Here is a 15,407-nt window from a genome sequence, read left to right on the forward strand (position 1 = left end):
TCGTTCGTTTTCTAACGATAATAATTGGAAGTGTGTACGTAGCTTAAAGCATGGCTTATTAGCAGACAGATACATAAAAAGCAAATACAAAAGCAAGACCAATGAGTTTTAATACATTTTAAATCAGAAGTTAGATACGTACATTAAGGCGAACAGCAGCTTGGTTCATTGGAGGGTACATACTTAAAGCCAATTCATCCACGCTGTAAAAAAAATAAAATATATATATATATTTTATAAATAAAGGAAAATCAGTCAATTATACGAAGACCTGAAGTTATTGAGTGGAAATCTGCTATCTTTAAAGGGGCATTAAGACATGTTCATGTCTTGAATTCCTTTGCCTAGGCATTCACATGCCTTAGGCCTCATAGTATTATATCTGTAGTGTGATATGACAGAAGGCTCAAGTTCCAGAGTTCATATGCCCTTTGAAAGTTGTACATGTAAATGAACTAGCATAATGGTAGGGGTGGACATAAAGGAAGAACAATGAAAATCCATATAAGGAATATGCTAAAAGTAATTTATTAATCAACTACCAAAAAAAGGATTTATTAAATGGTGAGAAAATAGACTAAAATACTTTTATGCAAAACTTACAATGTGTGGGTGCCTTTATAAATACCATTACAAATATAATTATTTATAAGTGCATACCTGGGGCTCACTTCCTGTGTAATATCAGCCAAGTCGTCCAGCTGTGCCACCTGATCTGCTGTTTCCACTTTCCCATGAGTCTTCATGGCACCCAGCACCTTCTTCAGACAGGCTTTAGAGGCCTTCATAAGGCCCAAACATGGAGCTATAAGCCTGCGGTCTGCCTCAGACCAGTAAGTATCTTGGTTTCCACGAGCACCTGTTATATCATCTTCTAGGACATCACTGAAAGGGTCCTCACCTCCTGCCAGAGCCTGTCACATTACATAGTGTTAGGCGTAATTCTCAGAGCATAAAATAGTCAGATTACGGAAGCTCACAGTCCTTTTTCTTTTTAGAGATTATACCAATATTTATTTGTCAGTGTGTTGACACAGTAAATATTGGATGATTCCATTAATAGCAATTCACCTGTTTATACCTACATTGCCCAAGCCTACCCCCTATCTGCTCATATTTACCTTGTCCATACCAAATCACTAAAACCATTGCTCAAGCTGAAATGTACCTTCATATATAAAAGTGTCAGGGCAGTGACTTAACCCTTTATTGTAAGGCTCCTATCAATGTTTTTATCAGGCAAAACAAGCCAAAAGACAGGAATTTAGTGATGTCTGCCTTACCTAACCCACAATGCTCTAGATTTTTGTTACATTTTAATGGCTTTAATTAGGTAAAAGCTACAGGTTATAAAAGTAATCGGTTTAAAAATGTAAATTCATAAAAATAAATTTACAATAAAAACAGACTTAAAATCATTACAGTATCCTATACAAGACCTCTCTGGTCATTTAAAATGCTGTGTGCAGCTCCATATCCCATATATTCCTATGCATGGTCTAAACTGGATGGCTAAAGGCTGCAATAAGTTAGAGCAATCCAAAGAAATGAAAGGGGCTGCAGCGTGTAAACAAACTCGCAAACTGACCCAGCTAGAGTGTTTTCCTTGCAAAATTTGGGCAGGAAAAAAAACTTGGAAACAAGAAAATAGGTAATTATTTTACCATATGGGCTTTATTAGGGATGTGGGGGATTTCTATTGATTGTTTATGAAATGGATCTTACCTGTTCCATCTCTTCTAGGGCATCCTTGACTACACCCAGATATCCAGATACAATAGATACTACAGCAGCATGGTTATCTGTCAATATACGAAATCGGGAACAGTTTTGGGACTGCACATGTACAATGCTGTGCAAACATACCAGACCTGAATGCAAATTTGTAAACTGAGTGTACTCAGGTCATCAACAAAAGTTGAATATTAGATAACAAACCCATTCTTGAAGCAATTCACTAAGCTTTGTATTCTCCCCAGCCTATTTTAGCTGGATGCACCACCTAGCTTAAAGCTAAAAAATTCTGGGGAGAATACTGCAAACTGTTACAGTTAATAAACTCTAACTACTGTCTATCCCTGTTTAACATTTTAAATTAAAGCTTGTATTTCAAGATGATAAACTAAAAGTGAAACCCTAATTCTGAACTTAGAAACATTCACAGATGCCATTGGTACCATTCTCTGCATTGACAAATATTTATACAGTTTAGGCTGTAATTTGTATGTACTTTTGTGATAAATAGAAAGAAAAAACCATATAAAACCGAACTTTATGGAAAACTGCAAATGCAGTGTAATGCAACTTATCAGGACATGTGCAAAGTACGGGTGTACCTCCTTAGCACTTGTGAACTATACTACTAAAGTATGTATGCAGCTAGGCTGGAGAATTTTCTCTAGGACAGTTGCAGCATGCTTCTGGTTTTGTCTCTTGACTTAAATTCACTTCACTGTTATGCAGACTTGTAATTCTCAATGCAGGACCAGAAAGGGAGGGTAGTGCAGTTCTTATTAAGCGGTATACCAGTAATTTCATTAGTATGGGATGTGTGTGCAGTGCATCAAACACTGATCATTTTAAGCTCACCTAAGTGCAATACTATCTCCAGCAACATGAGCACCAGTCATGTTATTTCAGTGCACATGCCATGTATTAAACCAGTAACTGGATTTAAAAAAGAATCTTATCTGAAGGTAAATAAAACAAATGATGTATAACAGCTTTTATGTAAAACATAAAACAAAGCGAGTTACCTTTTGGAAGTTGTTCAAACTGGTCACAAGCCTCCCACACACTACCTGTGGATACCAGCTGTGCCTGTGATAAACTAAAAGTGAGAATAATAAAAAGCTATGTATAACCAATAAATAATACACACCAGACAGAGTAAATGATATTGGCAGATTTCACATAATACCTTTGTATTCGAGAATTTAAAATTACTTCTATGAGTTGCATGGTGCCCTCAATTACATCTGCAACAGCCTCTCTTATTGTCTTTCGAAGTGTTATACCTGCACACAATAAAAATACATTATACTGGGCCATACAGTTTTGGTTAAAATGAAGAAAAGAACCTCTCTCTGTGCTCCAGCAAAAGGAAATTGCATATCTGTGAACTAGAACAAAAAACTGCATAAACAAGTAGCAAAATTTAGTAGTGGGGAAGGCTTAAGATGTCCGTCAGGTAATTATGATGTCACTGAGACAGGATGTGAGGGAAATTTGCCTACTAGGACACAGATGGCAGTAAAAGGTTTATATAGGCTCTAATTTTCCAATATTTATCCAAAAGTATAGTTCCACTTTTATGCAAGTATTTGGGTGGTATGCTAAGTCAGAGGTTAGCACTCTGGCCCCCGCAGTGCTAGGTCCCAGGTTTGAATCTCACCAGGTCACTATCTGCATGGAATTCCATAATCTCCCCATGTTTGCTTTGGTTTCCTCTGGGTACTCCTTACACATTCCAAAAACATGCAGTTAGGTTAGTTGGCTTGCACCCAAATTGACCTTGATCCTATGCCATCGCTATGTTTTCATCTGAACTTTTAAGTATGAATAGCATATACATGTATCCTTGCTGTTCATGCACAAGACAAGAAGTCACACATCCAAGCTACTGCCAACTACATCACTTTTATAGGCAGAGTGAACTGGAGAACAAACACATTTTGGAATGGGGATTATAAGTTTTATGTTAGGAGATATTCTATCTTAGACAGATGCATATTAAAGCAGTCTAGTAATGTAAGAAAAATGTCAAAACGTCCCTGTAAGAGAATAGGAAGTATATCAGGATTGTCATTTGTGTCACCATTCTAAATCTACACATTGACAGCCTTTATGGCAATGGCCACCATTTGCAACAGACCTTTATGAGGTCACTTGTAGGGACAATGTGATATACTGCTCACCTTGTTTTTTGGGAAGTGAGTAGTATAATGTTGAAGTTGCCAAAATAGCATTGAGAAGTCCATCACTTAACTTTTGACAGTCCTGGAAAAAAGAAAAATAAGTATAGTTAGTGTATTGCACGAAGGATGTGACATGCTATCTATAACCTATAGTAAATCAGCATCAATAGAGGATTTGTGGTAGGTCTGACAATAACTTTGCCAGGAAAATGTACATCTATGGGAAGCCTAAAGTCTGGGTAATACTAGGACAAAACTAGGATAATTGCTTTCACTGTAGTGTTGTTTATGTGTGGTGGATCCACTAAAAGAGTATGGTAATATATTGTGGTTCAAAAAAAAAGTTCTGCACCATCAAACTAATGGGAATTCTAAATTGCTGCACCAGCAAAATGTGGGCAATATATGGTGGATCTTGTATGACTGCTGCAACATTGGAATCCAAATAACATCAAGAGTAATTTGGATTAGGAGTAATATATGCTTGATTCCATCCGAGTGATGCCTCCCAATGTAATGTATGCTGGACACAGGATGAATGTTACACCAATAGCTCCTGGGTAGTTCTTATATGAAAGCTCTATCAGTAATATGTAGGTAATGAATAGTAGGTACAAAACAAGTGCTACAGCAGTAGAACTTAGTAATGTATGGTCAATATGGCAGATATGGGATGGATGCTGCACTAAAAAAGTCTAAAATATATATGGTAGATTAGGTATAAGTGTTGCATCTGTGGAGGCCAAACAATGTGTGGTAGACCTTTTATTATGAGAGCTGCGCGTGCAGAGTTAACAAGAGGTTGAATCAACAGGAGGGCGGTCATCCAAAATCTGGGTAAGCTAGTTTTATTTTGTGTTCCACAAGAAGCTTCTGGGTAATTGTAATATAGTTTTAATAGTTTGTAATTGTAATATAGTTTTCTTATGAGTGATAAACCAGTAGAGTGTGGTTAATGCATGGTAGGTCGAATAGGAATGCTAAACCAGTAGAGCAAATGTAATACATTGCCCAATAGGAATTTTACTCCTATGGCGTCTGGGTAATGTATAGTACCTATATAATGAACACCAGTAGAGTCTGTCCAGTATTTGGTAGATGTATTAGGTGTACAATATTATGAGTTTTACACCATTATAGTATGAGCAATGCATGGCAGATCTAATACAATTACTAAATCAGTATATCTAGGTAATGTATGGTAGATAATCAGTATGGCACTAAGGGGTCTATTTATAAAGGAATAAATACTGACTAAGAATAAAACATATGGACCTGAAGGATTCTCCACCAGATAGTCTTCAAGGTTCAAGTGTTTCATTCACAGTAATTGATTCTCCACCAGGGAATGTGCCATTGAACACCAGATTCACTGCTTTATACATAGACCCCTATGAGTGCTGATCCAAAAGAGTCTTAGCAATGTATACTTGATCTCGTATCAGTACTGTCACAGCAGAATTTGTGTAATATTTGATAGAGCTAACACAAGTACTACCTATGCACAGTGAATTCTATTGTATTACCATCATACACACCTCTTCAGATGGCAATGGAGGTTTGGAGTAAGCCAGACTAATTTTCGTGGCCTCTTGAGAAGTGGCTTTAAATGCTTGTCCTGAGAAGAAAAAAAAAACAAAACATAAAAAACCAAACCTACAGAATTTGTAGAAAGACGTGACAAAAAACAACGTGGCATATAAACTTTTTGAATGCTGTATGTGCGAGTTTTGTTCAGCTTATATTATGAAAAGATAAACTAAATATAATAGTATGATGGCATGGAGAGATATATTTCCTACACTCAGTTGACTTCTCATGTACTAACCCTTGTAAAAGTGATCACAGTCAGCTTGGCTTTGTATTTGCAATGGTTTAGCGCATCTAGATATAAAGATGTTTAAACAGTTATATGCAAACCTAAATTCTTTCCGTACAAACCCTGGCCTGATCTCACCCTACAGTATTGGTCCTTAGTTTTAATGGGAGGTCTCACTTGGGTTCTCCTTTAAGAGATATATAGAAGAAATTATGCTTGTTTTAAAATATATATTTGGCAACTTGTCCCTCAAGGTATAAAAGCAAATTAAGCAGCTTTTTCTTCCTCTACAATCGCTATCTGAGCTTTACACACTGGTGTCAACACCCAAACCTGTCTTATCTTGGTCACTTCTGTAGCCATTGAAACTCTAAATATATATTCTGGGTGTGATAAATGATGCAATATGGCTGTCAATGGTGACTGTAAGAATGTATGTTCATTTATGGCAACACAGTTTGTACTATACCAATAATCACTTATCTATTCCTATTATGAGAAAAGGTTTTTATAGATCATTTTATTTCACATACTATTTTATACATTGCAGTATTATTTGATCCTAAATTTCCAATATGTGGAGTGGTGCAGAACAGGTAAACATGTGTTGAAATCACCTGATATCAGAGTATATACAATACATTAGATGCCCTTTGGTCACCTAGCGCTGCAAAGGCCGGAGTGCTAACCCCTGAACCACTGTGCTGCCCAAATATTTTTTTATGCAGCACCATTCAGATTTGTGAAAACCCATATTTGTACATTTTCCCTTAAATGTTCTCCCATCACATATCTGCAATACCCCCAAAAGAAATATTCTTTGTGATTTTATTATTTAATGTTATTAGTTATCAGTGTGTGTTGACATTGCAAATCATTTAATTAAATCTGCAGGTTCTACCTTCCAGCCTTGTTGTTTTACATTGGTTGTGTTTTGAGTTGTTTGTTGCAGATTAATTTGGGTTATGTGGTTTAGGGGGCACTAAAGTCAGGCAACTAGGATGTGTTAAGCAAGAGAAAATGTGTGTGTCTCTCTCAGTACAGGTTACTTTTAAAGTAAACCTGTCTCTCAGACTATTAAGGAGATACAAAAGTTTTCCTTCACCTTGTAATAGCAAGTAACAGGCTGGCTTAAAGCATGATTCTGTATGGGACACACTACACTATAAAAACCAGACTAATAACATGCTTTTAAAGTCAAATTAATAGAATTTTAATAATTGTATTAACCAATAATTCCTACACGAGTCCACCCACCTTCAATTCCGCAGGGCAGTCCGAGGCGATTGAGAATTAGGGGGCGGTGTTGCACTCTTTTTTAAAAAAAAAAAAAATTTACCTAACCCGAAAGGGCTGTCTACCCTTTTATGTCAAATTTCTGAGTTTAGGTACACTTTAAGAAAAGAATATAATCCCTTAAAATTAACTTTCTGATTTGCTCTCTTTTGGCCCAATAAATATATTGTGCTTTGTTATACAACCTTGATACGTTTGTTACTCCCTGAGGACTCTGCAGTCTTATTCAAATAATTATCCTATAAGCGTGGTACAGACTACTCCAGTAAACTACAACCCCCATCCTACATCAACCATTTTCAACCAAGGTTCTGTGGAATCCTCCAAAGGTTGCTGGGGTATTCTCAAACTGTAGCTGAAGACCCAATAACACCTGCATAGTTCTGGGACCAACACCTCTTGGTATAGCCAACTGTATGGCTGCTTTAAGTTTTATTTTAGTGTTTAGTTTAATTTTAGGTCTATCAAGTTGGTATTCAGCCACCACTCCAAGGAAGTGGAGGCTTCATTAAAACAATTTAGGAGTTTTTTTCCCCCACTAACTTACTCCTAATCAATTGGATTTAGCAGAGGTTCCCCGAGACCTGAAAATTATATTAAGAGGTTCCTCAAAAAAAAAAAAAAAAAAAAAAAGTTTGAGAAAGGACTAAGCTTTTTATATTCAAAAAAGCAAATACACAACTGCCTACCTATAATATTGGATAATATGCCAACACACGCTCATGCCCAATAGAAACACAACTACAACCCATGTTCTATGGTGTATCAGTGGTCGCCAACCTTTTTGAGCTCACTAAATGTACGGACTCTGGACCGCACATGCACAGGGAGCCATGTGTCATTCAAAGGGCAAGAAACCTTCCCCCAGAGTGAAGTCATGATGCCAGAACCCACCCACTCTCCCATCTCTGGTCTGAGCCTGAGATGGGAGAGTGAATGGGTTGAACCCAGAGACACGAAACGCCCACCCCCCTAAGCCTGCCATCCATTCAGGGGATATGGTCTGGACACCATCAGTTGGCAACCGCTGGTGTATATACCCAAAGCCCACCATTTCTTACCCAGGGTTTCCCAGAACTGCGGATTAAAGTTGCTGCCTTCACTGGATTCTCCATCTGCACAAGAAGAAACACACAAATTTTCAGGATTAATATCTGCTGCCAGTAACTCAATTCATAAAGACAACAGCTTGTAAGCCTGAAGTGCAATGTGCACTGGATTTCACAAGCTTTAGGCTTATAGGGAGTTAATGGCCCCTTAAACTGGACCTCCCAATAGGAGAAGATGTAAGCTGCCATTTCTAAACTCATTGCAAAAAATAGTAATCGCCATCGTCTGGATGTAAAGCTGATCTGTTTCAGTAAGTCCAGTCATGCACCTGTAACAAGCATGCACTGCAATTAGCAAACTCCTAAGCTACCTCTCATACTGCACCTGATTTATTAAAGCTCTCCAAGGCTGGAGAGGATACAGTTATCAGTGAAGCCGAGTGATCCAGCAAACCTGAAATGGATCTGGTCCAGAATGGAAAACATTAGCTAACAAAAAGTAAATGAGTTTGAAGAAATTAATTCCTGGTTTTCTGGATCACCCAGCTTCACCAATGAAACTGTAAATCAGGCCCACTGGGTCAGTGATTTGAACAGTATTAAAGCAAAGGATCAGAATTAACCAGGCAAGCTGTAAGCAATGTAATCTTAATTACTTTCAAAGTTAAATTTATTTTCCAATTTAACGCAAACCCAAAGAAAATGAAAATGTTATAATGAAAATAAAATGTTGTAACAATTTAATACTAAAAGAAAAAGAGAACCTCTTTTGCATGCATCCTCTGATCTCTATAGAGTGCTCAGGAAACTTGAAACTTTATCATTTTTAATATAGACAACTTATAGGGTTTCTACTGGAGCCCTGTCATCCCCCTAACTCATTCATAGCCAATAGTCATTTATATGACGCATAAGCGGGCTGCCCTGGTCATGCCTTGTAAATACATTATAGATGGTCCTAAAACTCAGATAATTTACAAGTAAATGTAACTGAAGGTATCAGATATTCAAGGTAAGAGTTTATGATAATCAAACATCAACCACCCGTTTTATAATATTACTATTAAACAGGATTTATATTGCACCAACAAATTACGCAGCATGTAGCTGTATTTTTATATGTATATGACGTAGTTTGGTAAGGCAGTGGAGCTTAAAGTGGACCTAGAACCCATGCAAAGTCTGCTTTTTAAGTATGGTCTGGAGATATACTTTAACATCCAACTTGGGGGAGATCACTTTCTATCTCCATTTATTACGCTACCCATCATCAGGCTTCAAAAAAACCCTATATAGCGGAAAACTTTCGTTGAAAGTAAACCCAAAACAATAAAGCCACACTTACCTTCAATCCCACACATCAGTCTATCCATCAGGAGGTTTCTTCCATAGGGTCCCGCATCGTCACGGTATCTGTCTTCGGCCCAGCACAGAGGGAGCGCCATCTTCTCCTCTCTTTTTCTGTGTTCTTCTTCCTATGTCACCCAATCTCGCACTGTGAAAGTAGGAGATCGGGCGACGTAGATTAGGAAAACACTTGCCAATCACACTGCGCACGCATGAGATGGGCAATTTTTTCCCTATTGATGAAAGGGCTCCGTCATGCTCAGGCATACACAGAAGGAGCAGTCAAGAGCCTCCCGGGATGCGTGGCGTAGGTATTCCTGGAGGCTCTGCGCTCACATTAATTCTTGATCACCCAGGCGATCGAGAGTTAAGAGGGCGGTCAGTGTTCTCCCCAGCCCCTTTTAGCTGGGCGCACCACACGGCACTTTTCAGTAACCACCCAGCTGTTTTTATGTGGCTACTGAAGAGTTGGGTCACAATACAGGGGATGCCACCCGCCTACAATTTCTTCCTACCCGGCTCAAAAAAATTCCTAGGTTGAGCACTGGCGGTGCTTTTTTTTTTTTTTTTTAAAAGGAAAGGGTCTTGCAGTTTTTACTTTAAAAGGTAGACAACCCTTTTATTTAAAGTAAAGTAAACATTCCGAGTTTAGGTTCACTTTGTGCTCAGACCTGGCCACTTAAGTAGTGGAAACCAGTGGGAGCATCCCTTATATTCAACTCAAGCTACAGGGACTTGTTTATTTTCCACTAGGGCTTGCACTACAAGTAAACACCTTGGGGTTCCTGTTGACAAGCCTGCCCATTGTAAAGGTATAAAACATGCAGTGCCAGGCTGGAAGTGAAGATAACTGATACCAATAAGAGCAGTAATTCATGAGAAAAACAAGATTTATGTCGCCCCTAAAAAATATCTGAACCCTCTGATCAGAAGATAAGGGAATTGATGTAGCAGCTACACTGACACACATTTGGGGAACCTGTGGTAGGGTGACTATGCTGGGGCATAATCAGGAGATGCGTTCATAGCAGTGTCTTACTTAACATGCCACCAACGGATCTGAAATTTGGCCCCTCTCCCCTTTGCTGAAATTAGGAATAGATTTAGAGTTGGGGTGAGAGGATTAGATAATAAACCAACCACTGACATGTACCCACTACTTTTGGCAAGATTCCAAATAATGTGGAGTAGCCCATCTCTTAGATCGTAAGCTCTTCATGGCAGGGTCCTCACCTCCTCCAGTGTCATGGTTTGTATCTATCATTTCCATCCCCTATTTAATATTAATATTATTGAGATGGCCCTGGACTGTGCTCCAGCATCTGGTGAATTCAGAACTCATAGGAATTCCCCAAAATCTAGTCAGCAAAATGATGGCATCACACTAAAGAAGGTGGGAAGAGGGAATCTGTAATCCATCTTTTTGCCCAACAGATAACATTGTTTTAGCAAGAAGGAAGGGGTGACACTTTGTTTGTTGTCCCTGGAACAGGTGGAATATTTTCTTTTACCTCTTGTTCTGGGGAGCACTCTAAAACATCACAATTCCCCCATTACATTTCACCAGTACAAATAGACGGGGAATCTCCCAATGGATATCGTGATGGCAATATGTATGCATGACCTGTGCATTTATATTTCCTGACATGCTTTGGTCAGGCAAAGGAGCTCCAAAATTGGCCTGTCCATGCAAAGTCCACTTTTTAAGGATTCTCTTCTAACTTTCTGTTGTGTTTCTGAAACAGGAAATGAATAAGAATTTTCCTAATGATACAGAACAATAAAATCCCAATTTTATCTAAAACGCCAGCCCATCAATTGTGCCTTGCAACTAAGATACAACATTTGTATCATTTATCGCACTGGGTTTTAATTTTATCAAGGTATTGTATTATTGTATATGTAAATGTGTATTTTTACTTAAATTCTTTACTTTATTATTTATTTTACCTATGCTTATATGTTTTGTAATACGATAGTGTATATTTTGTTTTCTATGTATACTATTATATTGTAAAAAAACAAAAAAAAAATTAAAACTACAATAAAATTGTGCCTTGCTTTTCACCAAACACAACACTGTGATGCTAACCGAGCATAATGATTGGAGGAGAGCTTGCCATGTGATTGCGGGCCTGGGACCCAGTCATTCAGCAGAAAACACTATGACTGCTGTTTATTTTTTATTGTGGAGTTTTATTATTCTGTGTTAGCCTCCAACACCCTGACATTGGGAAAGGAAATGGAATATTTATAAACAATGCTGTGCTTTATACGCATATGACCCCGGTGTGGCCATACCCCTGCCCCAAAGATGTGACCTTAGCAAGAAATTAGAACCTGAGTAAAGTTCTTTTCATTGTTCATGTCCCCATTAGGGTATTTCTCTCCATTTCCCATACTTTCACAAAAGGTTCACAGAAATACCATGTTTCACAGTTGCAACCAGAACAATTATTATTATTATTATTATTATTATTATTATTATTAATAAACAGTATTTATAGAGCACCAATATATAACACAGCATTGTACAATAAATGGGTGCTGGAAATGACAGACAGATACAGACAGTGACACAGGAGAAGAGGACCAACATATCCCACCACTGAATAATTTCCCCAGCATACCTAGTCCAAAAGGCAAGGCATGCTGGGAATTGTAGTTTCCCCCAACACCTGAAGGGTCCTGCTATCTGGCACAGGAAGAGACAACGCTGATTATAATATTACTGACAGCAGCACAGCCAACACATGTGCTCACTAATCACTGCCTCCCTATAATGTCTAATTCCTACCCCCCTTCCCCTTCTCTACAGACGGCTATTGCTTTCCATGAATCCATAACACATAACACAGAGATCAGAGCCCGGACTCGCCTCGTAGTTTGCCAAGCACAGCACGCAGATTCTCCAGCAACTTCTGAAGCGGCTCCATGTTTGCCCGGAACCACCGTGCTGTTAATACAGCCGCCCGTCGGAAGACTAAATAAGGCACACCTCACGTCATTTCTATTACCATCGAGTTTTAAGCAGGGGATAGAAAGGAACTTTTACTATTACCATTACTAAACAAAAATATTAATTACATAACCATTTGGACAATGATTTATTAAAGGTAAGCGGTTGTCCTACACTATTCTTAGGAAATATTTTAAAATAGGGTTTATTCAAAATTGTCTTTTATTAGTGCTATTGGTCTACAAGAAAATGGCCGCCAAGCTCAAGAAAAAAAATGCCCAAACTGTGCAGGCTTTTTCTTGTAGACCAAAAGGTATTGTCAATAAAAATAGCTAGCTGATAAGGGGCTATGGGGGGGCTTTGTGATAGAAAAGCACGATATTCAATCTAAAATGTAAACTTTAAGTGGAACTGTCAGCAAAATGAAATAAACACCTTTAGAGGTGTAAAGCCATCAATCCCTCCTACACCATTCTAAATTCCTTCTTTCAAGCAAGGACTTGACAGCGGGTGCAGCCATCTTCTTCCGTCACTGAGAGAAGTGTCTTTCTGAAAATGTTACATAGTAGGTTAGGTTGAATAAAGACATAAGTCTATCAAGTTCAACCACCAGGGAAATAAACATATCCCAGATATAAAACCTCATGGACATAGTTGGTCCAGAGGAAGGCAAAGAAAAAACTATGGTACACTTTGCTTCAACAGGGGAAAAATTCCTTCCTGACTCCATGAGACAATCGGATGTTCCCAGGTTTAACGGTCTCTGTTATCTTTACTTTAGAGCTCTAATCCCCAGTTATATTCTGTGCTTCTAGAAATCATCCAGCTTTTTCTAAAATCAATCTATAGTAGTTGCTGAAACTACTTGCGGAAGCCTATTCCACATTTTCACAGACCTTACAGAGACAAATCCCTTCCTTAGCCGGACCTTAAACTTCTTTTCCTCAAGACGCAAAGAGTACATGTAATGTAATGTAAAAAAAAATTACATTCCAGGAAAGCCCCTATGATGAATGCACAATCTTGGGCATGTGCAGAAGGAGCCTTCTGATGTGTAACGTATGTATTCCGGATAGCTGCAGGTTTCCCGTTCAGTCTTTACTGCTCTGATGGTAGAGTGAAAGTATAATTTTTCATTATAGAAACGTTTAGCCTTGTTAAAAATGTGGTAAAAGGTCCGCTTTTTGTTGTGTAAGTAGTTTTCCAATACCAGCTTACCAGCTCAACCAGGGGTGGGCAGTATTGAGAACATGACAATATTGGTGAGCCAGGTTAAAAGGCCAGATGGACCGGATTTGGGTCATCTGTTTTAAATAAACAGAAATGTGCTCAGTGTAAAATAATGAACGGTTTTAAGCCATCTGGACAAGTCTAGGTCACAAGGCTCCACCGGATTACACATTCGTTAAAAGACGAAACAAAATGATATAGATGTATTTAGTGGTGCATTTCAATTTTAGATTTGGCACAAGAATGTAAAAAAAAGTGCTTTTGGCCTTTGGTAACCCACAAGGCTTCCAACTGTCTATCTTACAGCCCTGGATTGAAAATGTGTAAAGAGGCTGATTGGTTTCTGTAGGCAACAAGACCTTTTCCTTTGGCAGTCCATTCATATATTGGACCCTATGCTCCTTCTATTGGCCTGGAATGGATCTGGTCCAGGATTGAAAACATTTGCTAACAAATAGCAAATTACTTAAGAAATCCACTTCAGGTTTGCTGGATCACCCGGCTTAACTGATGAAAGTATATCCTCTCCAGCTTTGGAGCGCTTTAATAAATCAGAGCCTGTGTTCAATTTCCTAAAGTACAAGATTAATAATAGCATTTGTAACTTGTAATTGGGGGAGGGAGATGGAACTTTTGAAAAGCACCTGCATTGTTTAGTGAAGTGGGCCTTTGGGCTTTCAGCAAAAAGTCAGTAGTAACAGTTCCCTATGCTTATATTCAATATACTGCAGTAGAGATCATGGAGTCAATTACTTACCAAACATCAATCTACCTTCCTGCTGGGTCACCGCTACTCAGACTGCTCTCCTACTCCCCGACACTGACACCAATGCAAGACCAGGGATCCTAAGGGTTCCCCTTATTTCATAGGCTAAGTGAGTTGTCCCTTTCAAGGGGATAATTCACCTTAGAAAATAAAATTTAAGTATATAAAAAAATCTTAAGTGGTAAATAGCTTGGTGGTTTCTATCAAAAATGGAATACTGTAGGTGCAGGGCCTAAATGACTTTAAGTAGACACCCATCAGCCTAGAGCTTGACTTTAGCTTCTCTAAAGCCCTTTGATCAACCCTATATATGGTTAAAGATATAACACGACATACAAAATGCATTTGTTTAAGACATTACATTGTTTAAAGAACCACTAACAACCTCTGAAGGAACCCTGATTTAGGAACACTGGCCTATACACTTTTTTTTAATTGACAGTTGTAGTTTAAGGGTGAGTTTATTCCTATTTATTTGAAAGAATACCTAAATGCAAGATTTTGTATGTCTTCCAGGAAGAACTTTTGGTTACTCATCCTTCTCATTCATCCATAGTATGTGCTCTGTTTTGTTTGACACTACACTACCTTACAGTTAACATAAGTACAGGTAGTCTCCTAGTTAAGGACATCCAACATGTGAATGGCTCCTAGATATGAACAGGGCTTTTCTGCTCATTGGTGTGCATGACAGAGGCTCGATGGGGGGAGGTTTGCATGACTTGCAGAAGAAATATTTAGCTAAAAACAGCTAAGGTTGTGCGTGATCTTAAGAGCTGAGCTGATCTGTAGCATCTTGTAACTCTTTAATGACCAAGACAAACTCTGCAGTTGTTTCCTTTTGCATATCGAAGCACAGCTTGCTCCAGAAGTTAATAAATGTCTAGGCTCCATAATATTTTTCTTTTGCTTTGTTTGTTATTAACTCACAGTGAGTATTTTATACAGTAACTGACACTACAGTGCCTAATATTATGTTGATACAAACATCTGTTCTAATTGCATTTATTAAAATAACGTACCT

The 15,407-nt window shown here is 38.3% G+C and overlaps 1 protein-coding gene across 2 annotated transcripts in view; it reads right to left on the reverse strand.

The window, feature by feature from the left end:
- The window catches only part of CCNDBP1 (cyclin D1 binding protein 1), a 16,566-nt gene extending 4,130 nt beyond the window's left edge, over positions 1–12,436 (reverse strand). The window contains exons 1-9 of one of the 2 annotated variants that reach the window (XM_072403770.1): positions 12,307–12,436; positions 8,094–8,147; positions 5,456–5,535; positions 3,918–3,999; positions 2,921–3,017; positions 2,757–2,830; positions 1,726–1,802; positions 661–914; positions 143–203 (exon numbers count right to left, since the gene is read on the reverse strand). In XM_072403770.1, the coding sequence (XP_072259871.1) occupies positions 143–203; positions 661–914; positions 1,726–1,802; positions 2,757–2,830; positions 2,921–3,017; positions 3,918–3,999; positions 5,456–5,535; positions 8,094–8,147; positions 12,307–12,364 (837 nt within the window). In that variant the 5' untranslated portion in view covers positions 12,365–12,436. Of the gene's footprint in view, positions 1–142; positions 204–660; positions 915–1,725; positions 1,803–2,756; positions 2,831–2,920; positions 3,018–3,917; positions 4,000–5,455; positions 5,536–8,093; positions 8,148–9,426; positions 11,246–12,306 lie in introns of those variants that run through there. The other variant, XM_072403769.1, reaches the window with a different exon arrangement.
- Between the last annotated feature and the right edge of the window lie 2,971 nt (positions 12,437–15,407).

This window comes from Pyxicephalus adspersus, chromosome 3, assembly GCF_032062135.1.
Source record: "Pyxicephalus adspersus chromosome 3, UCB_Pads_2.0, whole genome shotgun sequence".
Lineage (NCBI taxonomy): Eukaryota > Metazoa > Chordata > Amphibia > Anura > Pyxicephalidae > Pyxicephalus > Pyxicephalus adspersus.